Below are 26,612 nucleotides of genomic sequence, written 5' to 3' on the forward strand. Positions count from 1 at the left end.
GTTCTAAGATGGGATGGCAGGACAGTAATTCTTTCGAATGCCCCATTTGTTAGGCCTATTGCTGTGCAGCCTAGCAGTGGGGATCACTGGGGACATTGAGGTAATCGGGGAACTTGGACTGAATTCACTTCAGGCCTAAACCCAAAATATTTAAGCCTCAGATTTTGGGAGAGGGGGAGTTTCAAGGACACATAGTTGTCTTTGTGGCAGGCGGTCCCCTGCCCAGCAGGAGAGAGATCCATTCAGGAGAACTATGGGATGAGATAGGGCCCAGGGCAGAATACAGGAGTGTACTGAAAGAGCAGGCTTCACAAAGTGCTAGACAGTGCATTCAGCATAATGATATGGGTCTCATTAACCCCCACCCCTCTCCCCTGCAAAGCAGTAGTTGCAAAACGGAAGAGAACAGACATAGCCTAGTGCCAGATCAGTTTGTGCTCTAGGTCTATATACTAGTCAACTTCTATAGTCATTGTCATCAGTGCAAAGTTGCAGAGTCAGACCATCTAATCTTCTGGATGATTAAACTGTGCAACATCCTTCCCTTTAGTTCCCTCAGCAACACCCCCCAATCATCATCCCATCTCCCACCAGCTGCATTACACTAGAATACGGTCCTACTCAGCAAAATGTTATCCATTGGTTCCATGAGACGGGGAAATGAATCCAAAAGAGAGGTGTGTGTCCGAAATGGCACCCTATTCCCTACATAGTGCACTACTTTGACCAGAGCCCTATGGTAGTGCATAAAAAGTAGAGGACTGCACATCATACAGTAAAGAATAGGGGAGCCATTTTGGACGCAGCCAAAAAAAAGATAGCTCCACCCAGCCGACTGTAGAGCGAGCATGGTAGCGAGCTAACTTCGCAGCCCATTGTCTCCTGCCACCTTCTAGCCAGCCCTTCCTGTTGATCTCACTCTGTCCAGCTCTACAGCTACTTCCTGATCGGTAGCCTGTGTCAAGGACACGGTCCAGAGTATGAACGGGGCTGGTAAAAGTTTGCGTCAGAATTTAGGCCTAGATTTTCCACTTGTTATTGTTAAGCCTGCAAGAAGAAGGGAGGACAGTGCTAGCAACCCTCTGTCTGCTTTGTTTAGGCTAGCCCTCATGAATTATTTTATACCAGTGGGAGAGTGCATTATAGTTAGCCTAATTGTTAACAATTTACTTTTACTTCCTATTCATAACACATTAATTACAAAACAATTCATGAACTTGTTATAACAGGTCCCAACCGCATTATTAAAGGTTAATTAAATATATCCACAGCACACTCATGTCATGCAAGAGCTCATATTTAGGCATCGTAATAGATGTCATTGTGATAATGCAGCATAGTGTCATTACGGCTGTTCTCAATTGTGGTTCTGCCATACCAACTCTTAGTGAATATGACAAAAAGGCCAAACCACGTTTAGAAAATGATGCAAGTTTTAACTGTTCTGCCTGCGGCTATGGAACCCTGACCTGTATACAGGATGTGCTACCTTGTCCCAGACCTGCTGTTTTCAACTCTCTAGAGACGGCAGGAGCGGTAGAGATACTCTGAATGATCGGCTATGAAAAGCCAACTGACATTTACTCCTGAGGTGCTGACCTGTTGCATTCCTCGACAACCACTGTGATTATTATTATTTGACCCTGCTGGTCATCTATGAACATCTTGGCCATGTTCTGTTATAATCTCCACCCGGCACAGCCAGAAGAGGATTGGCCACCTCTCATAGCCTGGTTCCTCTAGGTTTCTTCCTAGGTTCTGGCCTTTCAGGGAGTTTTTCCTAGCACCGTGCTTCTACACCTGCATTGCTTGCTGTTTGGGGTTTTAGGCTGGGTTTGTGTATAGCACTTTGAGATATCAGCTGATGTAAGAAGGGCTTTATAAATAAATTGGATAATTAAGTCTACGATTTGATACCATATACCTTTGACTATAGGATGTTCTAATAGGTACTTCAGTATTGCCAGCCTAATCTTGGGAGTTGATAGGCTTGAAGTCATAAACAGCGCAATGCTTGAAGCACAGAGAAGAGCTGCTGGCAAATACACGAATGTGCTGTTTGAATGAATGCTTACGAGCCTGCTGCTATCTACCACCGCTCAGTCAAACTGCTCTATTAAATCATAGACTTAATTATAATATAATAACACACAGAAATATGAGCCTTAGGTCATTAATATGGTCAAATCCGGAAACTATAATTTCGAAAACAAAACATTTATTCTTTCAGTGAAATATGGAACCATTCCGTATTTTATCTAACGGGTGGCATCCATAAGTCTAAATATTGCTGTTACATTGCACAACCTTCAATGTTATGTCATAATTATGTACAATTCTGGCAAATTAAATTACGGTCTTTGTTAGGAAGAAATGGTCTTCACACAGTTGGCAATGAGCCAGGCGGCCCAAACTGCTGCATATACCCAGACTGCTTGCACAGAACGCAAGAAGTGACAATTTCCCTAGTTAAAATAAATTAACGTTAGTTAGGGACTTTGTTCGTTCTCCCTTCCGTTTGATGAACTATTTTTGGTTACTTGCTGGGGAACACTGACAGGGACGTTCCCAAGCAAGAAACCAAAAATTGTCACTCAAACAGAATGGGAAACTAACAAAGAGTCACTAACAACAACCAATACGAATTCATGACTGACATTGTACGTTTGCACATTAAAAGTAAAAATAGATAATAAGAAGCCAAAAGAACACTAGGTTGTAACCCGAAGTGAATACAGTTGAGGTCAGGGCTTTGTGATGGCCACTCCAATACCTTGACTTTGTTGTCCTTAAGCCATTTTGCCACAACTTTGGAAGTATGCTTGGGGTCATTGTCCATTTGGAAGACCCATTTGCGACCAAGCTTTAACTTCCTGACTGATGTCTTGAGATGTTGCTTCAATATATCCACATAATTTTCCATCCTCATGACGCCATCTATTTTGTGAAGTGCACCAGTCCCTCCTGCAGCAAGCACCCCCACAACATGATTGCCACCCCCATGATTCACGGTTGGGATGGTGTTCTTCGGCTTGCAAGCCTCCCCCTTTTTCCTCCAAACATAACGATGGTCAATATGTCCAAACAGTTCTATTTTTGTTTCATCAGACTAGAGGACATTGCTCCAAAAAGTACAATCTTTATCCCCATGTGTAGTTGCAAACTGTAGTCTGGCTTTTTTATGGCAGTTTTGGAGCAGTGGCTTCTTCCTTACTGAGCAGTCTTTCAGGTTATGTCGATATAGGACTCTTTTTACTGTGGATATAGATACTTTTGTACCCGTTTCCTCCAGCATCTTCACAAGGTCCTTTGCTATTCTGGGATTGATTTGCACTTGGCACCAAAGTATGTTCATCTCTGGGAGAAAGAACGCGTCTCCTTCCTGAGCGGTATGACAGCTGCGTGGTCCCATGGTGTTTACACTTGCGTACTATTGTTTGTACAGATGAATGTGGTACCTTCAGGCGTTTGGAAATTGCTCCCAAGGATGAACCAGACTTCTGGAGGTCTACAATTTTTTTCTGAGGTCTTGGCTGATTTCTTTTGATTTTCCCATGATGTCAAGCAAAGAGGCACTGAGTTTGAAGGTAGGCCTTGAAATACATCCACAGGTGCACCTCCGATTGACTCAAATGATGTCAATTAGCTTATCAGAAGCTTCTAAAATCATGACATAATTTTCTGGAATTTTCCAAGCTGTTTAAAGGCACAGTCAACTTAGTGTATGTAAACTTCTGACCCACTGGAATTGTGATACAGTAAATGATAAGTGAACTAATCTGTGTGTAAACAATTGTTGGAAAAATGACTTGTGTCATGCACAAAGTAGATGTCCTAAACGACTTGCCAAAACTATAGTTTGTTAACAAGAAATTTGTGGAGGGGTTGAAAAATGTTGCACATTTGTGGCCTGCTGGAGGTCATTTTGCAGGGCTCTGGCAGTGCACCTCCTTGCACAAAGGCGGAGGTGGCGGTCCTGCTGCTGGGGTGCTGCCCTCCTACAGCCTCCTCCACGTCTCCTGATGTACTGGCCTGTCTCCTGTTAGCGCCTCCATGCTCTGGACACTACGCTGACAGACACAGCAAACCTTTTTGCCACAGCTCGCATTGATGTGCCATCCTGGATGAGCTGCACTACCTGAGCCACTTGTGTGGGTTGTAGACTCCGTCTCATGCTACCACTAGAGTGAGAGCAACGCCAGCATTCAAAAGTGACCAAAACATCAGCCAGGAAGCATAGGAACTGAGAAGTGGTCTGTGTTCACCACCTGCAGAATCACTCCTTTTTTGGGGGTGTCTTGCTAATTGCCTATAATTTCCACCTTTTGTCTATTCCATTTGCACAACAGCATGTGAAATTTATTGTCAATCAGTGTTGCTTCCTAAGTGGACAGTTTGATTTCACAGAAGTGTGATTGACTTGGAGTTACATTGTGTTGTTTAAGTGTTCCCTTTATTTTTTTGAGCAGTGTATTATCACTTGTGAATGATGCCCAGCATAAGAAACAATGCCTCTTTTTGCAACTTTTTCTAATCATAGTTGCACACCTCATGTAGCCTAGCCCATAGGCCTATATGTTTTAACAAGGTTTGTATCACAACTAAAGCGGCCAAATAACTTCTTGAAATTAAACACATTAATCCACTTTACAAGGGGCTGGCATATACAGTGGGGCAAAAATGTATTTAGTCAGCCACCAATTGTGCAAGTTCTCCCACTTAAAAAGATGAGAGAGGCCTGTAATTTTCATCATAGGTACACTTCAACTACGACAGACAAAATGAGAAAAAAAAAATCCAGAAAATCACATTGTACGATTTTTAATTAAATTATTTGCAAATTATGGTGGAAAATAAGTATTTGGTCTTATTTTCGGGACTCACACTCGGGACTCTGACTTATTTTCCACCATAATTTGCAAATAAATTCATAAAAAAATCCTACAATGTGATTTTCTGGATTTCTTTTTCTCATTTTGTCTGTCATAGTTGAACTGTACCTATGATGAAAATTACAGGCCTCTCTCATCTTTTTAAGTGGGAGAACTTGCACAATTGGTGGCTGACTAAATACATTTTTGCCCCACTGTATAAGCAGCGTGTGAGTTAAGTTTGGGGAACATCATTTCTCACCATAAAAGTGCACCTTTATAATAAAAGCATTACAAGCATAATTGCATTTGCGGTCACTTTTGATATTGGTGTTGTCCGCTAACGGAACATCGCACTTATAGCCTTCTACCATGTGTGCATTGCTGCACTTACAATGTGAAGATATAGCCTAATAGTTTATAAACATTTTAAGATAAACGTTCTAAAATCGGTTGCGTCAGCCACATTGCATTAAAAAAAAAATGTTTTTAAATGCTAGTGGGATCTATCGCATCCCACAACTGTCCCAGACTACAGTATGTTTGAAATATTTATTTCTCGCACAGAATAGGTCGACTTCTATATTATGGGGGATAGTAGATTGACATAGGCTAGTGCTTTTGCTGTTCGTTAGGCCGACTCATCTTCTTGGCTGCCGAAAAGTAAATGTGGACAGTCGGAAAAGGACACGCACAGTTGCGTCCCCGATGTGTCTGTCTACACTTAGAGAAAGAACCGATCATGTGACGGAGAGCCATGTGAGTGAGCTGGCTAGCCCCAAGTCTTTATTTGGGGGCTAGCCATTGCTATTTGCTTCATCACTCCTGCATGCTTTGTGGGCTATGAACTTACTTGTTTACCCTACCGTGGGACAGACTGTTTGTTCCCACACTCGGGACTCTGACTATTGGTTACACTGACTTTTGTCCCCCCCCCCATCCTATTCTAACCACCTCTCGCCGGCTTTGTATTCATGTTACCTGATGAAATTGCTGTATAATATGTTCCTGTTGCCATCTAATGCACATTCAAATGTCATAAATCAACACTGCAGAGCTCTCCCTGTCCTCTGCCGTGCCTTGATTGTGTTACTGTTGATGATATCTGGAAATGTACATGTACACACTGGCCTATCTACTTCTGCTAGCCCCAATTCTGACTTGTGCGCTGATATCCGTTTCACGGATTTCTGCTCTCGTAAAAATGCACGTTAACACTAGAAGCTTAATACCTAAAATGGATCACTTGAAAGTGTGGGTTCACAGCTCCAATCCAGATGTATTGGTCATTACTGAGACGTGGTTTAGAAAGAGTGTTTGAATACTGATGTTAACCTTTCTGGCTATAACCTTTTTCAGCAAGACAGATCTTCCAAAGGTGGGGGAGTGGCAATCTTTACCAAGGATCACCTTCAGTGAGTGTGTCCCAAAACAATTTGATTTTCAGCATTAAACCCTCAAATAGCTCTTCGTTGACAGTTGCAGGGTGTTATCATCCTCCATCAGCACCAGCCTGTACCATACCTGCCCTAAGCTCTCCCCTGGCCCCTTACACTAAGTCTGAATTTGTCCTGCTAGGTGACCTAAACTGGGACATGCTTAAACCACCTCACCAAGTCCTAAAGCAACGAGACTCCCTAAATATTTCTCAGATTATTACCAATCCCACAAGGTATGACTCCAAACACCCAGAAAAAGCTACTCTCCTCAATGTTATCCTCACAAATAATCCTGATAGGTCATTACAGAAAACACCAGACTGGTACCTTAGTGATCACTGTTGTACAGCCTGTGTTCGTAATGGCTGCTCATTGAAAAGTCCTGTCCTGATTTGTCATAGATGTTTGCTAAAAAACTTTAATGAGCAAGCCTTCCTTCATGACCTGGCCTCTAAATTGGTATAGAATTAGCTTGATCCCCTCTGTCGAAGAAACTTGGACCTTGTTTTTTGATATCTACAGTAATATTGTTAACAATCGCCCCCATAAAGAAAATGAGAATTAAAAAACAAGTTCAGCCCCTGGTTCGACCATGATCTTGCCATGTGTTGCTACTATCTTGTTGTCACCATGCTATGTTGTCGTCTTAGGTCTCTCTTTATGTAGTGTTGTGTTGTTTTTCTTGTCGTGATGTGTGTTTTGTCCTGCATTTTTATTTAATGTATTTTAGGGCCTTCCTCTGACACCGCCTGGTATAGAGGTCCTGGATGGCAGGAAGCTTGGCCCCAGTGATGTACAGGGCCGTACGCAATACCCTCTGTAGTGCCTTGCGGTCAGAGGCAGAGCAGTTCCTATACCAGGCAGTGATGCAACAAGTCAGGATGCTCTTGATGGTGCAGCTGTAGAACCTTTTGAGGATCTGAGGAGCCATGCCAAATCTTTCCAGTCTCCTGATGGGGAATAGGTTTTGTCATCCCCTCTTCACAACTGTCTTGGTGTGATTGGACCATGTTAGTTTGTTGGTGATATGGATACCAAGGAGCTTGAAGCTCTCAACCTGCTCCACTACAGCCCCGTCAATGAGAATGGGGGCATGCTCTGTCCTCCTTTTCCTGTAGTCCACAATCATATCCTTTGTCTTGATCACATTTTCGGGAGAGGTTGTTCTGGCACCACACGGCCAAGGCTCTGACCTCCTCCCTAAAGGCTGTCTCATCGTTGTCGGTGATCAGGCCTACCACTGTTGTGTCATCAGCAAACTTGATGGTGTTGGAGTCATGCCTGGCCATGCAGTCATGAGTGAACAGGGAGTAAAGGAGGGGACTGAGCACACACCCCTGAGGGGCCCCCGTGTTGAGGATCAGCGTGGCGGATGTGTTACCCTTACCACCTGGGGGTGGCCCGTCAGGAAGTCCAGGATCCAGTTGCAGAGTGAGGTGTTTAGTTCCAGGGTCCTTAGCTTAGTGATGAGCTTTGAGGGCACTATGGTGTTGAACGAGCGTAGCCCACAGCCATTTGTAATAGCCACATCAGGACAACTCAGAGTATGCTATTATTTTCTTCTGAAATAGACTACATTTTCTTCATATCATGCTTCTTTAGACCTGTCTAAAATAAATCATGGATTTCTTGTGAAGGTGTAGGCTATATTACATGGATTTCTTAGACTTTTTATAAATGGCTTGTGTGGATTCCAGGAGATACTAAATGTGTTTATGTTAATTAATGATAAATTACATGAGACTGACAGTTATTTGCTTGACAATCACCGGCTGATGAAATTTCGGCAACGCCACAGCCCTAGTTCACCCTGCTACCAGCTAGCAGATAGACAGTACAGGTGCATTAATGCCGGGACCATGAGAAACAGCTTCTATCACCAGGCCACCAGACTGTTTAACAGGCGTCACTAGCCGGCTACCTGCCAGGTCCTCTGAACATAAGGAACACCTGCTCTTTCCATGACAAATGGACCAGGTGAATCCAGGTGAAAGCTATGATCCCTTAAATGTCACTTGTTAAATCCACTTCAGTCAGTGTAGATGAAGGGGAGGAGACAGGTTAAAGAAGGATGTTTAAGCCTTGAGGCATGGATTGTGCATTTGTGCCATTCAGAGGGTGAATGGGTAAGACAAAATATTTCAGTGCATTTGAACGGGGTATGGTAGTAGGTGCCAGGCGCACCGGTTTGTGCTGCTGGGTTTTTCACAATCAATTTCCTGTGTATCAATAATGATCCAACACCTAAAGGACATCCAGCCAACTTGACACAACTGTGGGAAGCATTGGAGTCAACATGGGCCAGCATCCCTGTGGAACACTTGACACCTTCTAGAGTCCATGCCCCAACAAAGAGGCTGTTCTGAGGGAAAAGGGGGGTGCAACTCAATATTAGGTAGGTGTTCCTAATGTTTTATACACTCAGTGTCTTCTCTTAAACAATGGCTAAAGTTTACCCAGCTCTCCCCCTGGTGCTAGCCCAGGGCCCCCGGGCTTTCGCAGTATAAACATTGGGCACCGACCTTGACTGCCTACTGGAGCAGGCAAGTGGAAAAGTCTCCATTGTTTTTGGATTAGCGGCGGCATTGTTGCGAACCATGCTCTCTCGTTAGCAAGCTGCAGAGAAAAAAAGGGAATAGCTTGCCTTGCCTTTCAGTCTTTGTACCACAGATTGGAGAGTAGTCCTATTCCGTTTATGGAAGATTCCAGCATTATGGACATTACATTTGCAAAAAAAAAAAATCACAACTTTAAAGTCTCACAGAATGGACAAACAAGATATAAATTAAACCTTGTGTGTGTGAGTGTCTATGCACCCCTTAGGGTGCATGTATACCCAACAAAGCAGACTTGTAAATACTGACATGTTGGAGAAATAAGCAAATAAGAAGTGTCATGGACGTTACATGAAACGGACAAGCTTTTTGGGGAGACTGAACACATTAGCAAAGGTCTGTGAGTTTGTAAGTCTTAGGTCAAAACATGGATTGCCATTTCGAAGGAAAGGCTTGGCTGAACACAAAAACTACCATTTTGAAAATATTGACATTTCCATTATTACTTTAGGAGGAAAAACAACTAATGGATGTTACAGTCTGAAATGGGTGTTAAAACCTTAAAGATTTCTTGATCAAAATCTATTATAACACATTGGTTGTCATATGTAATGTTTAAAAAAATGGTAGCAGAAGGCATAGTACCTAAGGATTGTACAGTATAATTACAGGTAGACTGAATAGTATACAAGACCAGGCAACACACCCTAATAGGTTATATTTTTCTCATATCTCAAAATATACCTTTATCAGTTTACCAATTTAGACACATACACTGCCGATTTTGCAGGTTTTCCTACTTACAAAGCATGTAGAGGTCTGTAATTTTTATCATAGGTACACTTGAACTGTGAGAGACGGAACAAAAATCCAAAAATCATACAATGTGATTTTCTAAGTAATTAATGTGCATTTTATTGCATGACATAAGTATTTGATACATCAGAAAATCAGAACTTAATATTTGTTACAGAAATCTTTGTGTGCAATTACAGAGATCATACGTTTCCTGTAGTTCTTGACCAGGTTTGCACACACTGCAGCAGGGATTTTGGCCCACTCCTCCATACAGACCTTCGAGATCCTTCAGGTTTCGGGGCTGTCGCTGGGCAATACGCACTTTCAGCCCCCTCCAAAGATTTTCTATTGGGTTCAGGTCTGGAGACTGGCTAGGCCACTCCAGGACCTTGAGATGCTTCTTACGGAGCCACTCTTCAGTTGCCCTGGCCGTGTGTTTCGGGTCGTTGTCATGCTGGAAGACCCAGCCACGACCCATCTTCAATGCTCTTACTGAGGGAAGGAGGTTGTTGGCCAAGATCTCGCAATACATGGCCCCATCTATGCTCCCCTCAATACGGTGCAGTAGTCCTGTCCCCTTTGCAGAAAAGCATCCCCAAAGAATGATGTTTGCACCTCCATGCTTCACGGTTGGGATGGTGTTCTTGGGGTTGTACTCATCCTTCTTCTTCCTTCAAACACAGCGAGTGGAGTTTAGAACAAAACGCTCTATTTTTGTTTCAGACCACATGCCTTCTCCCATTCCTCCTCTGGATCATCCAGATGGTCATTGGAAAACTTCAGACGGTCCTGGACATGCGCTGGCTTGAGCAGGGGGACCTTGCGTGCGCTGCATGATTTTAATCCATGACGGCATAGTGTGTTACTAATGGTTTTCTTTGAGGCTGTGGTCCCAGCTCTCTTCAGGTCATTACCAGGTCCTGCCATGTAGTTCTGGGCTGATCCCTCACCTTCCTCATGATCATTGATGCCCCACGAGGTGAGATCTTGCATGGAGCCCCAGACAGGGTGATTGACCGTCATCTTGAACTTCTTCCATTTTCCAATAATTGCGCCAACAGATGTTGCCTTCTCACCAAGCTGCTTGCCTATTGTCCTGTAGCCCATCCCAGCCTTGTGCAGGTCTACAATTTTATCCCTGATGTCCTTACACAGCTCTCTGGTCTTGGCCATTGTGGAGAGGTTGGAGTGTTTGATTGAGTGTGTGGACAGGTGTCTTTTATACAGGTAACGAGTTCAAACAGGTGCAGTTAATACAGGTAATGAGTAGAGAACAGGAGGGCTTCTTAAAGAAAAACTAACAGGTCTGTGAGAGCCAGAATTCTTACTGGTTGGTAGGTGATCAAATACTTATGTCATGCAATAAAATGCTAATTAATTACTTAAAAATCATACAATCATCATATATCTATATATAAATAAATGTGTCTACTGTATACTGACAATCCACTTTTCTGGACACTGGATGAAGTCTGTATACTTTGGGGGGCTTTCATTTGAAAAATACACTCCAGGACTAGTGATAGGGGTGAAAAATCAATACACTTACATATTTCAATATTATTTTTGGACAATATTATATTGATATAGGTAGTGTTAGCTAGCATGAGTCAGCTGTACCTGCACCAAAACGCTGGTATTTTTCATCCAATAGCTTGTTCTCCATCTTCTTTTTAAATAATTAGCCAATATGTTCAGGACTTCTATGTCTCTGACTAGCTAGGTTTCCATCCAATTGGCGACAGATTTTCACGTGAATATTCTAATATGCATAAAGAAAATATTTGCATTTTTCCTGCAGTAATGCGTTTACATCAAACTGACTTGAAGAGAAAGTGTAGTGCATTACAAAATGCAAATTTTCACTTAAGTTTTCATATGTCAAATAAAAATCTATATTTATTGGAAAGAAACATTAAGCTTATAGCGTGCACTTTCAACACCCTGTGAAGTTAATCATAACTTACTTCATCTGTACCTAATTAACTATATACACTGCTCAAAAAAATAAAGGGAACACTTAAACAACACAATGTAACTCCAAGTCAATCACACTTCTGTGAAATCAAACTGTCCACTTAGGAAGCAACACTGATTGACAATAAATTTCACATGCTGTTGTGCAAATGGAATAGACAAAAGGTGAAAATTATAGGCAATTAGTAAGACACCCCCCAAAACAGGAGTGATTCTGCAGGTGGTGACCACAGACCACTTCTCAGTTCCTATGCTTCCTGGCTGATGTTTTGGTCACTTTTGAATGCTGGCGGTGCTCTCACTCTAGTGGTAGCATGAGACGGAGTCTACAACCCACACAAGTGGCTCAGGTAGTGCAGTTCATCCAGGATGGCACATCAATGCGAACTGTGGCAAAAAGGTTTGCTGTGTCTGTCAGCGTAGTGTCCAGAGCATGGAGGCCCTACCAGGAGACAGGCAGTACATCAGGAGACGTGGAGGAGGCCGTAGGAGGGCAACAACCCAGCAGCAGGACCGCTACCTCCGCCTTTGTGCAAGGAGGTGCACTGCCAGAGCCCTGCAAAATGACCTCCAGCAGGCCACAAATGTGCATGTGTCAGCATATGGTCTCACAAGGGGTCTGAGGATCTCATCTCGGTACCTAATGGCAGTCAGGCTACCTCTGGCGAGCACATGGAGGGCTGTGCGGCCCCACAAAGAAATGCCACCCCACACCATGACTGACCCATCGCCAAACCGGTCATGCTGGAGGATGTTGCAGGCAGCAGAACGTTCTCCACGGCGTCTCCAGACTCTGTCACGTCTGTCACATGTGCTCAGTGTGAACCTGCTTTCATCTGTGAAGAGCACAGGGCGCCAGTGGCGAATTTGCCAATCTTGGTGTTCTCTGGCAAATGCCAAACATCTTGCACGGTGTTGGGCTGTAAGCACAACCCCCAACTGTGGACGTCGGGCCCTCATACCACCCTCATGGAGTCTGTTTCTGACCGTTTGAGCAGACACATGCACATTTGTGGCCTGCTGGAGGTCATTTTGCAGGGCGCTGGCAGTGCACCTCCTTGCACAAAGGCGGAGGTAGCGGTCCTGCTGCTGGGTTGTTGCCCTCCTACGGCCTCCTCCACGTCTCCTGATGTACTGCCTGTCTCCTGGTAGGGCCTCCATGCTCTGGACACTACGCTGACAGACACAGCAAACCTTTTTGCCACAGTTCGCATTGATGTGCCATCCTGGATGAACTGCACTACCTGAGCCACTTGTGTGGGTTGTAGACTCCGTCTCATGCTACCACTAGAGTGAGAGCACCGCCAGCATTCAAAAGTGACCAAAACATCAGCCAGGAAGCATAGGAACTGAGAAGTGGTCTGTGGTCACCACCTGCAGAATCACTCCTTTTTTGGGGGTGTCTTGCTAATTGCCTATAATTTCCACCTTTTGTCTATTCCATTTGCACAACAGCATGTGAAATTTATTGTCAATCAGTGTTGCTTCCTAAGTGGACAGTTTGATTTCACAGAAGTGTGATTGACTTGGAGTTACATTGTGTTATTTAAGTGTTCCCTTTATTTTTTTGAGCAGTGTAGTTTTCCGAGTCGTAGTGGGAGACACACCATATCATCGCATAACTCCAAGTTTGCTTCGATATGAGGGTTATTATATCAGCATTTGCGCATAAAGGCGCTTCTACTGCAATTTCTGGCATAATACATTTTACCGAAACAAAAACATCCCACTATGTCGAATTAACAAATTATCTGTCGGCATTTATCATTTTTTATTTAACTAGGCAAGTCAGTTAAGAACAAAATCCTTATTTACAATGACGGCCCAGCGTCGTCCGGGTTTGGCCCCGGTAGGCCAATTGTGCGCCGCCCTATGGGACTCCCAATCACGGGCCGGAAGTGATAGAGCCTATACACCGAGTGTATAGAATTGTACCGAAACGTTCTGTTTCTATCACAGCCGTTGTCATTTTTTTTTGTATACGGTATGACTTTACTTGCATGAAAACTGTGGATGGAAATGTGGTTACTGATCAAAATGTGTTCTCATGCTCACTCTTCAGCAGACATATAGTGAGCAATACATATCGTATCGGCACCCAAGTATCGTGAAAATAACATATCGTGAAATCCCTTGCAATTCCCAGGCCTATACACAAATGATCAAAAATCACTTCTATCTATAAAAAAAAACAATACTGCCATATGACAAATGCATTTCAGCATATATTTTCCAAGAGAATCTTAGCTAGCACACTAATGAAATTATGAAGAATAAGCACACGAAAAGTGGTGAATGAACAAGCTTCTAAAGCCAAAATATGATCCATCAATATCCATCACATCCACAACTGTTATGTTACGGATATCATAACGCTGGAAAAGGATACTAACAATGAAAAGAAACCAATTATAGACCACACAAAACCTTGACGAAAGTTAGGTTAATAGAGAAAGATCCAAGATGATCAGATGTTCCTAAAAAAAAAATACGGATGTTACATTGTCTGTACCAGTCACCCCCCTATCTTTACAGGACTGCAGAACATGCAAACAAAACTCAAGACACTTCTATTTGATCTGTATTGTCTCATAAATATCTCATCTTCATAACAAATACTGGGGGACAGCTTCGTGGAAAAACAAGCACACTGAGCCCTTTCTAAAAGCCATGAAATATGATTGACTGAAAAGCCTGAGACTTGGCCACATTATACAGAGTAGGTGGCCAAGTCTCAGGCTTTTCAGTCAATCATATTTCATGGCTTTTAGAAAGGGCTCAGTGTGCTTTTTTTTCCCACGAAGCTGTCCTTACGGGTATAGACCTTAAGGGTAATTATGAAAATGGTTTCATTTGGAAATGACTACCTTATTTGCACATGCTCAGGTTGACTTTTACACGGAATCGCCAGTATTTATAGGAAAGGCAGAAACATTGGCTAACACTGTATAGTGCACACACACAGGTGGCCTTCATAGATTAACACAGTAGCAACATAGGCTAACAGTGTGCGCGCGCATGCACATACACACAGTGGTGTAAAGTACTTAAGTAAAAATACTTTAAAGTACTACTTAAGTAGTTTTTTGGTATCTGTACATTTATATTTTTGACTACTTCACTACATTTCTTAAGAAAATATTGTACTTTCTACTCCAAACATTTTCCTTGACACCCAAAAGTACTCATTACATTTTTAATGCTTAGCAGGACAGGAAAATAGTCAAAATCACACACTTATCAACCAAACATCCCTGGTCAGCCCTACTGCCTCTACTGCCTCTGATCTGGCCGTAAATTATGTCTGAATGTTAGTGTGCCCGTGGCTTTCCATAAATAAATAAAAAACAAGAAAATGGTGCCATCTGGTTTACTTAATATAAGGATTTTAAAATGATTTTTTACTTTTGATACTTAAGTATATTTTAAACCAAATACTTTTACTCAAGTATAATTATACTTGGTGACATTTTCTATTAAGGCATCTTTACTTTTACTCAAGTATGATGGTGGGGACTTTTTCCACCATCTCCACGCACACACACACAGCCATCATAGTTTAACACTGTAGCAGACTCTCAGCTGAGAGAGAGATACTGCATCCTCCTCCTAAACCTTTTCTTCAAACCCTTACGTAGGCTAGCGGTGCTAATTTTCACCAGAAGATTAGGAAAAAGTAAGGCCTCAAACATAACCTTAGAGAAAGAACTGATAAGGCTTAATAAAAGACACCTTTACAGGCTAATTATTGCTGAGCGCACACACTCATATGGCTTTTCTAGAATAGCAATGCTGAATGAGAACTGTGCTACTGAAGAAACTGTCAGACAGAGCTACAACACAAAACAGGCTACTTAAGCTTTGCTTGCTTTCTATGCACGGTGATGACCTCTGAGTGGTTGGTTAGCCTACCTCCTTAAAAAAACCTGGTTGTTTGCTTTTGGTGATTTTGTGCTCTTTCTTGGGTAGCCTACTATAGGATTAATTAATGGCAGCTAGAGGCCTGTAAGAGGGAGAACTCTAAAACCTAACGCAATTATGAGGCTGTTTTAAAAAAAATAACATTGTTTACATTAGGGTTTGTTGATATGTTCCCCAAATGCATTCATGGTAACTCTAGTCTAAACAATTCAGCATAAACCCTCCCCTTTTCCACATGGCCTGACCCCCACTCCAAAAAAAAGGAAAACATCAAGGTCAGTAGACAACAGAATGATATGGCAATATGACATATATACAAAGCGTGACAACAAAGACAAAACCACAGCCAGAGTCCCTAAAAGGCTACTGCAGGCTAGGCCATAGCAATTCTATTGCATTCCGATTGTTTTTTGGGATTCACCACATTCTAGGCCAACGCCCTTGATGTACTGTGATGTAGTGTACCCATAGCAATAGGTCTACAGCTACAATGAATAGCCTACTACTGACTCAGTGGAGGGAGTCGCTGAGAAATTCCTTTAGAATGTATTATTGCGCAATATATCCGCTGAGAAATTCCTTCAGAATGTATTATTGAGCAATATATCCGCTGAGAAATTCCTTCAGAATGTATTATTGAGCAATATATCCGCTGTATACATGTCTAAACATCTAAAAAAAAAGGTCATCATGCGCCAGAATTGGATGTCAGAAGGTAGTCAAGGGGCAAAGGCCAAATCTAACGTCGATGACGCTTGCCAGAAGAGTATGGTGCCTAAGCTGGTAGACTGAAGTTCCTGGACTGATCTGTAAAACTTTTATGATAAGCAAGTCCTTGAAGACAGCCGGTAGTGCTGCTTGGACCTCACATAACAAAGTGAGATCTGGCCTATAAAATAACCTTTTAAAACTGCCTTCTCCCACTTGGCATGGATGGCATTTCTTCCCATTTAAAGACAGGCAAACAATAGTATGTAAGCCTATAGTGTACGTTGAGCCTCATTTACACGTCTGGTATAAGTAGACGACCACCACATTATAAACTAGGTGGTTCGAGCCCTGAATACTGACTGGCTGACAGCCGTGGTATATCAGACCATATGGGGCAGCAGGTAGCCTAGTGGTTAGAGCGTTGGGCCAGTAACCGAAAGGTTGTTAGATCGGATCCCCGAGCTGACAAAGTAAAAATCTGTCGTTCTGCCCCTGAACAAGGAAGTTAACCCACCGTTCCTAGGCTGTCATTGTATATAAGAATTTGTTCTTAACCGACTTGCCTAGTTAGATAAAGGTAAAAAAAAAAATATATATATATATATATATATATATACCACGGGTATGACAAAACATATTAGCCTATACAGTTGAAATTGGAAGTTTACATACTTAGGTTAGAGTCATTAAAACTCATTTTTCAACCACTCCACAAATTTCTTGTTAACAAACTATAGTTTTGGCAAGTCGGTTAGGACATCTACTTTGTGCATGACTGCATGACATGAATTTTTCCAACAATTGTTTACAGACAGATTATTTCACTGTATCACAATTCCAGTGGGTCAGAAGTTTACATTGACTGTGCTTTTAAACAGCTTGGAAAATTCCAGAAAATCATGTCATGGCTTTAGAAGCTTCTGATAGGCTAATTGACATCATTTGAGTCAATTGGGGGTTTACCTGTGGATGTATTTCAAGGCCTACCTTCAAACTCAATGCCTCTTTGCTTAACATGGGAAAAGAAAATCAGCCAAGCCCTAAGAAAAAAAATAGTAGAGATCCACAAGTCTGGTTCATCCTTGGGAGCAATTTCCAAACGCCTGAAGGTACCATGTTCAGCTGTACAAACAATTGAACGCAAGTATAATCACCATGGGACCACGCAGCCGTCATACCGCTTAGGAAGGAGACGCGTTCTGTCTCCTAGAGATGAACGTACTTTGATGCGAAAAGTGCAAATCAATCCCAGAACAACAGCAAAGGACTTGTGAAGATGATGGAGGAAACAGGTACAAAAGTATCTATATCCACAGTAAAACGAGTCCTATATCGACATAACCTGAAAGGCCGCTCAGCAAGGAAGAAGCCACTGCTACAAAACCACCATAAAAAAACGCCAGACTATGGTTTGAAACTGCACATTAGGGAAAAATATCGTACTTTTTGGAGAAATGTCCACTTGTCTGATGAAACAAAAATAGAACTGTTTGGCCATAATGACCATTATGTTTGGAGAAAAAAGTGGGAGGCTTGCAAGCCAAAGAACACCATCCCAACCGTGATGCACGGGGGTGGCAGCATCATGTTGTGGGGGTGCTTTGCTGCAGGAGGGACTGGTGCACGTCACAAAATAGATGGCATCATGAGGATGGAAAATGATGTGGATGGATATATTGAAAAAACATCTCAAGACATCAGTCAGGAAGTTAAAGCTTGGTCGCAAATGGGTCTTCCAAATGGACAATGACACCAAGCATACTTCCAAAGTTGTGGCAAAATGGCTTTAAGGACAACAAAGTCAAGGTATCACAAAGCCCTGACCTCCATCCCATAGAACATTTGTGGGCAGAACTGAAAATGGGTGTGAGAGCAAGGAGGTCTACAAACCTGACTCAGTTAGACCAGCTCTGTCAGGAGGAAATGGCCAAAACTCAAATGGGAAGCTTGTGGAAGGCTACCAAAAATGTTTGACCCAAGTTAAACAATTTAAAGGCAATGCTAACAAATAATAATTGAGTGTATGTGAACTTCTGACACACTGGGAATGTGATGAAAGAAATAAACGCTGAAATTAATCAATCATTCTCTCTATTATTCTGAAATTTCACATTCTTAAAATAAAGTGGTGATCCTAACTGACCTAAGACAGGGGATTTTTATTAGGATGAAAATGTCAGGAATTGGTGAAAAACTGAGTTTAAATGTATTTGGCTAAGATGTATGTGAACTTCCGACTTCAACTGTATATACAGTGAACTCCAAACGTATTGGGACAGTGACAATTGAGATGTTCTTTTGGCTCTGTACTCCAGGACTTTGGATTTGAAATGATATAATGACTATATGAGGTCAAAGTGCAGACGGTCAGGTTTCATGAGGGTATTTTCATCCTTATTGGGTTATCTTTTAAGAAATGACAGCACTTTTTGTACATAGTCCCTCCATATTAGGGGACCAAAAGTATTGGGACAATTTCACTGGTGTGTATTAGAGTAGTCAAAAGTTTGGTATTTGGTCCCATATTTCTAGCACGCAATGACTACATCAAACTTGTGACTCTTCATTGCGTACTAGGAATATGGGAACAAATACCAAACTTTTGACTACTTTAATACACAAGTGAATTTGTCCCAATACTTCTGGTCCCCTAAAATGGAGGGACTATGTACAAAAAGTGCTGTCATTTTAAACAGTTCACCCGATGTGGATGAAAATACCCTCAAATTAAAGCTGTATCATTTCAAACCTAAAGTGCTGAGTACAGAGCCAAAACAACCAAAATTGTGTCACTGTTCCAATACTTTTGGAACTCACTGTAGTCGATGCCAGATGTTTAATCCATTTTTCCTGGCTGATGCATATGCAAGCCAGGCCAAGTCATTAACAATTACAGAAGAAAAGGCAGGGCTCAGCAAAGAATTGCCACTGCAGCCGCCATTCATTCGGGGCACTTTAAAAGCTGAACTACTATATTCAGTCGTTAAAGCTGAATACTTCCATAGAGCTGCTTTTTTCTTTAGGATACAGTCAAGTCAGGACAGGAGCCTTTGGCGAAGTGATTAGGTCCCATTGAAGTAAAGTGCTTTCATCATCATATTATGTGAGAACAGACACCTGAACAGGGAAAGGGAAGTGTGGGTGGCTATATAGGGTGAGTCTTGTTGATGATCTAAATCACATTACCCAAAGGTTATCTGTATCCAACAGCTGATTTAGTATTATCTTGTTTGTTGGCATTTATTTTACCCAATTAGGCAGCCTATACCTAAGACGCTAATATTTTAGATGCTAATACAATGAAATATGAATGTCTAATACACACAATAGACCGACTGGAAATGTGATTTCCCACAGTCAAAGTCCTGCAATAAGCGCTAAGACGTTAATATTTGTGCAAACTCTACACAGTTTGGCCTGTGAGAGATCATCAATAAGTTAGGCAGAACAGTGCATAAGTATGCCCCCAATGCAATTCTAAAGTCTAATACAGCCACAGTGCAATTTCAGATTTGTTTAATATATAATTTTCGTTTTTTGTTGAAGTTATAACATTCCGACCTAGTTTAGCATCTAGTCCAAATATGGCATGATTGCACAATTTGCTCCTCCCTTCCTATAAGTAGAAACTCAAACAGGAAGTACCTGTGCTAAGGTCAAGTCAACGCTGTTCTGACCAATCGGAATCCATGCGTCAAGAATCTTTTGATAACGCGGACTGGGAAATATTGTGGGTAGCCTCTGAGAATCACGTTGACGAATGCACGGATCTGGTGACTGAGTTCATCAGGAAGTGTTTAGGTGATGTTGTACAAACTGACTATTTAAACCTACCCAAACCAGCAACTGTGGTTAGATGGCAGCATTCGCGCAAAACTGAAAGCGAGAACCACCGCATTTAACCATGGCAAGGTGACTGGGAATCTGGCCAAATACAAACAGTAGTTATTCCCTCCGTAAGGCAATCAAACAAAACATCACTACAGAGACAAAGTGGAGTTGCAATTCAACGGCTCAGACACGAAACACATGTGGCAGGGTCTACAGACAATCACAGACTACAAAGGGAAAACCAGCCACGTCGCGGACACCAACGTTTTGTTTCCGGACAAGCTACACACTTTCTTTGCCCACTTTGAGGATAACACAGTCCCACTGACGCGGCCCACTACCAAGGACTGTGGGCTCTCCTCCTCCGTGGCCGACGTGAGTAAGACGTTTAAGCGTGTTAACACTCGCAAGGCTGCCGGCCCAAATGGCATCCCTAGCCGCATCCTCAGAGCATGCGCAGACCAGCTGGCTGGAGTGTTTACGGACATATACAATATCTCCCTAACCCCGTCTGCTGTCCCCACTTGCTTCAAGATGTCCACCATTGTTCCTGTACACAAAAGCAAAGATAACTGAGCTAAATGACTATCGCCCCGTATCATTCACTTCTGTCATCAGGAAGTGCTTTAAGAGGATAGTTAAGGATCATATCAACTCTATCTTACCTGACACCCTAGACTCACTTCAATTTGCATACCGCCCCAATAGATACAATAGCCATCGCACTGCACAATCCCATCTGGACAAGAGGAATACCTATGTAAGAATGCTGTTTATTGACTATAGCTCAGCATTCAACACCATAGTGCCCTCCAGGCTCATCATTAAGCTCGAGGCCCTGGGTCTGAACCCCGCCCTGTGCAACTGGGTCCTGGAATTCCTGACGGTCCACCCCCAGTGGTGAAGGTAGGAAACAACCCGTCCACTTCACTGATCCTCTACACAGGGGCCCCACAAGGGTGTGTGCTCAGCCCCCTCCTGTACTCCCTGTTCACCCATGACTGCGTTGCCACGCACACCTCCAACTCAATCATCAAGTTTGCAGACGACACAACAGTAGTAGGCCTAATTACCAACAATGACGAGACAGCCTACAGGGAGGAGGTGAGGGCCCTGGGAGAGTTGTGCCAGGAAAATAACCTCTCACTCAACGTCAACAAAACTAAAGAGTTGATCGTGGACATCAGGAAACAGCAGAGGGAGCACGCCCCTATCCACATTGACGGGACCGCAGTGGAGAAGGTGAAAAGCTTCAAATTCCTTGGCGTACACATCACTGACAATCTGAAATGGTCCACCCACACAGGGTGAAGAAGGTGCAACAGTGCCTCTTCAACCTAAGGAGGATAAAGAAATTTGGCTTGGCCACTGAAACCCTGACAAACTTTTACAGATGCACAATTGAGAGCATGCTGTCGTGCTGAATCGCCGCCAAGTGCGGCAACTGCACCCCCCGCAACAGCAGGGCTCTTCAGAAGGTGGTGCGGTCTACCCAACGCATCACCGGGGGCAAACTACCTGCCTTCCAGGACACCTACAGCACCCGATGTCACAGGAAGGCCAAAAAGATCATCAAGGACATCAACCACCCGAGCCACTCCCTGTTCTCCCTGTTATCATCCAGAAGGCGAGGTCGGTACAGGGACCGAGAGACTGAAAAACAGCTTCCATCTTAAGGCCATCAGACTGTTAAATAGCCATCACTAGTCAGCTTCCACCCAGTTATGCAACCCTGCACCTTAGAGGCTGCTGCCCTATATACATAGACTTGGAATCACTGGCCACTTTAATAATGGAACACTAGTCACCTTAATAATGTTTAAATAATGTTTACATACTGCGTTACTCATCTCATATGTATATACTGTATTCTATTCTACTGTACTTTAGTCAATGCCACTCCAACATTGCTTGATCAAATACTTATATATTTCTTAATTCCATTCTTTTACATGTGTGTATTGTTGTGAATCATTTTAAGATACTACAGCACTGTTATATACTACTAGGGCTGCACATTTTGGGGAATATTCGGAGGCGGAAACTTTCCATGGGAATTAACGGAAATATGCAAATTAATAGCATTTAAAATGTAGATGTTTTTGCATTGGATATATTTACAATATCATATGGAGACAGAAACAAACTTTTTACCTTATCATAAGTAGACATAATTGCAAATGATTAAATCCTTCCAATAGAAATAAAAAAAACAATTCAGTTATGAAATTAACATTAATTAAATTAGTTAACTCTTTACATGGGATGATTTCACTGAACAACAAGAGAATATTGAATGATCTCCAATTATCCATCGCATCTCCCAAAAACATTTTCAACATACATCTGTAAAATTATAGTCTAGAAACTAAAGCTTTGGTTGTCTTCCTCTCAAGCTTCCAAGTCTTCTCCCTGGATCTCCTCAATGTCCACCTCTTGAACATCAGACTCTGAGGCCTCATCTTCACTGTCACTTTCCAACCTTGTTGAGGAAAGCTCGTTGTCTGGCTCAAAAAGCCTCAAATTTGTCTGGATGGCATCCAATTTCTCAACCTTTGTATTGATCAGCCTGTTACACCCTTTGGTGTATGTGTTCCCAAACAAGGACCAGTTGCGCTCTGAGGCAGCTGATGTTGGTGGGATTTGGAGGATGATGGAGGCAACAGGGGAAAGAGCCTCAGATCCACAAAGTCCCTTCCACCAGGTGGCTGATGCAATATGGCAGTTGTGCCAGCATATCTCATCTCCATCCCAAAGCTCTTGCTTGGAAGTGTACTTTGCCAGACCGCCAAGAACCTTGCCCTCATCCAGGCCAAGATGGCGAGACACGGTAGTGATGACACCATAGGCCTTGTTGATCTCTACACCAGACAGGATGCTCTTGCCAGCATACTTGTGGTCCAACATGTATGCTACGGCGTGTATGGGCTTTCAGGCAGAAGTCTTCATGTTTTTTGATGTTTTTCAGAACTGCAGTTTCCTCTGCTTGGAGCAACAGTGAAGTGGGCAGGACGGATTTCCTCTCTTACATCTGCAAGCAGAGTCGGAACGTCAGACAGGATGGCATTGTCTACCTCAATCTGTGCAATGGTTGCTGCTATTGGTTTCAGGAGTTTCAGGCTGCTTACTACGCTCTCCCAAAATACATCATCCAGGAGAATCCTCTTGATGGTGCTGTCCATATCGTCAGACTGATATGGCCATTTCTTGGAGACTCCTTCCCCTCCAAGAGACTGTCAAACATGATGACAACACCACCACAACGGGTGTTGCTGGACAGCTTCAATGTGGTGCTCTTATTCTTCTCACTTTGCTTGGTGAGGTAGATTGCTGCTATAACTTGATGACCTACCATGATGACATACCTAACCATTTCCTTGGCTCTCTTGTAGAGTGTATCCATTGTTTTCAGTGGCACGATGTCCTTGAGGAGCAGATTCAATGCATGAGCAGCACAGCCAATGGGTTTGATGTGAGGGTAGGACTCCTCCCCTTTAGACCAAGCAGCCGTCATGTTCGCAGCATTGTCTGTCACCAGCGCAAAAACCTTCTGTGCTCCAGGGTAATTGATGACTGCCTTCAGCTCTATCTGCAACATAGAGACCGGTGTGTCTGTTGTCCCATGTGTCTGTGTTCTTGTAGAATACTGGTTGAGGGGTGGAGATGTAGTTAACAATTCCTTGCCCCCAAACAGTCGACCACCCATCAGAGATGATTGCAATACAGTCTGTTTTCTCTATGATTTGCTTGACCTTCACTTGAACTCTGTTGAACTCCGCATCCAGCAAATGAGTAGATAAAGCATGTCTGGTTGGAGGGGTGTATGCTGGGCGAAGAACATTCAGAAATGTCTTCTAATACACATTGCCTGTGAGCATCAGAGGTGAACTAGCTGCATACACAGCTCGAGCAAGACATTCATCAGAATTTCTCTGACTACGTTCCTCCATTGAGTCAAAAAAACTTCTGATTCCAGGAAGACCATGAGCTGTTTCTATCGATAAGGTGTCCGATTCATCATTTTCACCTCAAATAGAAATAGAGGGACTTTTGTCAGAGGATGCTTGTTGTGAACGCCGAGGGAACTTTATGCACTTGGCCAGATGATTCTGCATCTTTGTTGCATTCTTCACATATGATTTGGCACAGTATTTGTAAATGTACACAGCTTTTCCTTCTACATTAGCTGCAGTGAAATGTCTCCACACATCAGATAGTGCCCGTGGCATTTTCCTGTAAAGATTAGGAAAAAATTAGTAAAATGTTTTATTAAATACAAATCCATCTACAGAAATAGTTAAGCAGTTAGGTTAAACAACTCCTTTGTAAGATAAATGTTTTAAATGAAACGTGTATGGAAACAGGTGAATTAACACTCAGTTAGCAGGCTCATGCAAGCTAAAACACACATTGTTGCAAAAATGAACTAGCAGAAATTGTTAACATGTCAGAAATTATTTAAACACACTTTGCTGTAGGCTACTATTTACTAGCTTAAAAAAAACCTGTATGTCATAAAATATATTCACCCCACCCAGTAGTTAAAAAATAAAAATGTTTAAAAATAATTACAAATAAAAAATAAAAAACTTACCAGATAGCTAGTAGTCCTTGGCTCAGACACTGTGGTAGTGTGGGCCCAATAGCATCTCATTAGTGTGCAAGATCTTGAGAATCAGCTGTACATGTGATGGAAGAGTGCACTGTGCATGCAGAGGGTTGCAATTCCATTGAATTGGGGATAGTTTAACCAAAATATGCGACAAGACCAAGAATGCCTTGTGTATCCCACAAAAAGGTTCACTGTTATAAGCTAACTTTTTAGATGAATTTAAGCAAAATTACCCAAATTCCCAGGCTTCATATCCCATGGAAAATTTCAGGAAATTTACCGGAAAGTTTCCAACCCTTTGCAACCCTAGATACTACTGCACTGTTGGAGCTAGGTACACAAGCATTTCGCTACACACGCAATACCATCTGCTAAATATGTGTATGTGACCAATACAATTGTATTTGTATACGTTTTAGTCACTTTCAATGGGACTTTTATTTTGAAAGCGAACAGCAATTCCACTCGTGGCAAATCCTTATTGTGGCTAGCTTCACACAGATCCAAGCTAGAATGTCTGCCATTACCTCTCGAAAACTCTAGGCGGCATTTTGCTTTCTCCCTACAGTTCTCAGCCATTACCTTAGCCCAGGACTGCCTGATGTGAACTACAATCCTGCCGTTGTGTCTTAACGTTTTGAAACGTTAATTATCGCATGTGAAAAGGCTTTCGAAACATATGGCCCTTATCTTTCATCTGCAATAAAGAATCCTTCAACTAAAAAAAAGTTAACTGATACAGTAAAGTGTAACACAGATCTGTACAGATATGGGTGCCTCCATCCGATTAAACTATAGTACACTTCCAGAGTTAAATTCACACACAGGTGTTAGGACCCTCTTGTCTTCTATAAACAAGCGCTGTAACATGAAAGGAGATAGGGTTAGTGATCCCACCTGGCCATATCAAGGTGTGTATAAATGATACCTTTAAAATATATACATCGCTGATATGGAAGATTAGGTTGTTATGTTTGCAAAAAACGTACCGCAAGCCATGTATATGAATGTTCAGACCGAGCGTCAGGGATCACAAAACTTATCCTACAGAAGACGCCTTCTTCCAGTGACCCTTGTGTTTAATGTAGCCTAATGGCACAGTCATGATCAAGGGCTAGTCTGCCATCAACAGCGACCTGGCAATGTTTTTTAAATTATACTTTTTTGCACGTTTTGGGATCGCGGACGGCTTCAAATGAACAGATCTCTTCACACAAATAATCTTACCTTGTTCTTTTCCGCAGAAATATGAGTTTGATCAGTGGGTGAGTGAAATTCACCAACCCATTTTTGCAAATGCTGGTCACTCGCAGTCTGTGATCCAGAATGTGCAAGTCCATGGTTCTGAATAGCGCAATCCTGCCTGAATCTGTCTGAATGGATTTCTAGTTCCAGACACGTTCCAATAAAAAGTTAATGAATTAATGTTGTCTGTGTTATTTCATTCCCTTGGATTACAAACGCCCGCAGTTCAGTTGGACTGTGTCTTGCATCAGTCAGTCACCGATACAGAGAAAAACATGCTACGCAATCCGACTCCACTCAACTCAACTACTCTATATTCAAATAAAAGACACGGCCTCATATAATAACACGCCCCCCTGGTCTTAAAGCTACAGAGGAAGCTAATATATTATAAAATGAATAAACGTGACAGATATAATATAGGCCTATCTGATATTCATAGTAGCCTATTTATCACATCCATAACCCCAAAACATTTACAATTCTAGAACAGTGAACAGTGTTTGCAACTTCGGGTCTGCATGCCCCAGTAGCTGTGTTTGAGCCAGTATCTGTGTGTTTGAGATGTTGACAATGAGTGAGATGGAAGCTCCGATTCAAACTCCTGTTAGACAGCTCTCCATTAGACAGCTCTGCAAGCGTTACAATGTCA

At 42.4% G+C, this 26,612-nt stretch overlaps 1 protein-coding gene across 1 annotated transcript in view; it reads right to left on the minus strand.

Moving 5' to 3' along the window:
• The window catches only part of LOC129853884 (cytosolic arginine sensor for mTORC1 subunit 1-like), a 35,362-nt gene extending 9,095 nt beyond the window's left edge, over positions 1-26,267 (minus strand). Inside the window, exon 1 of the mRNA XM_055920360.1 lies at positions 25,943-26,267. Within this exon, the coding sequence (XP_055776335.1) occupies positions 25,943-26,055 (113 nt within the window). The 5' untranslated portion in view covers positions 26,056-26,267. The remainder of the gene's footprint in view (positions 1-25,942) is intronic.
• Between the last annotated feature and the right edge of the window lie 345 nt (positions 26,268-26,612).

This window comes from Salvelinus fontinalis, chromosome 4 (genome assembly GCF_029448725.1).
Source record: "Salvelinus fontinalis isolate EN_2023a chromosome 4, ASM2944872v1, whole genome shotgun sequence".
In the NCBI taxonomy this organism is placed as follows: Eukaryota; Metazoa; Chordata; class Actinopteri; order Salmoniformes; family Salmonidae; genus Salvelinus; species Salvelinus fontinalis.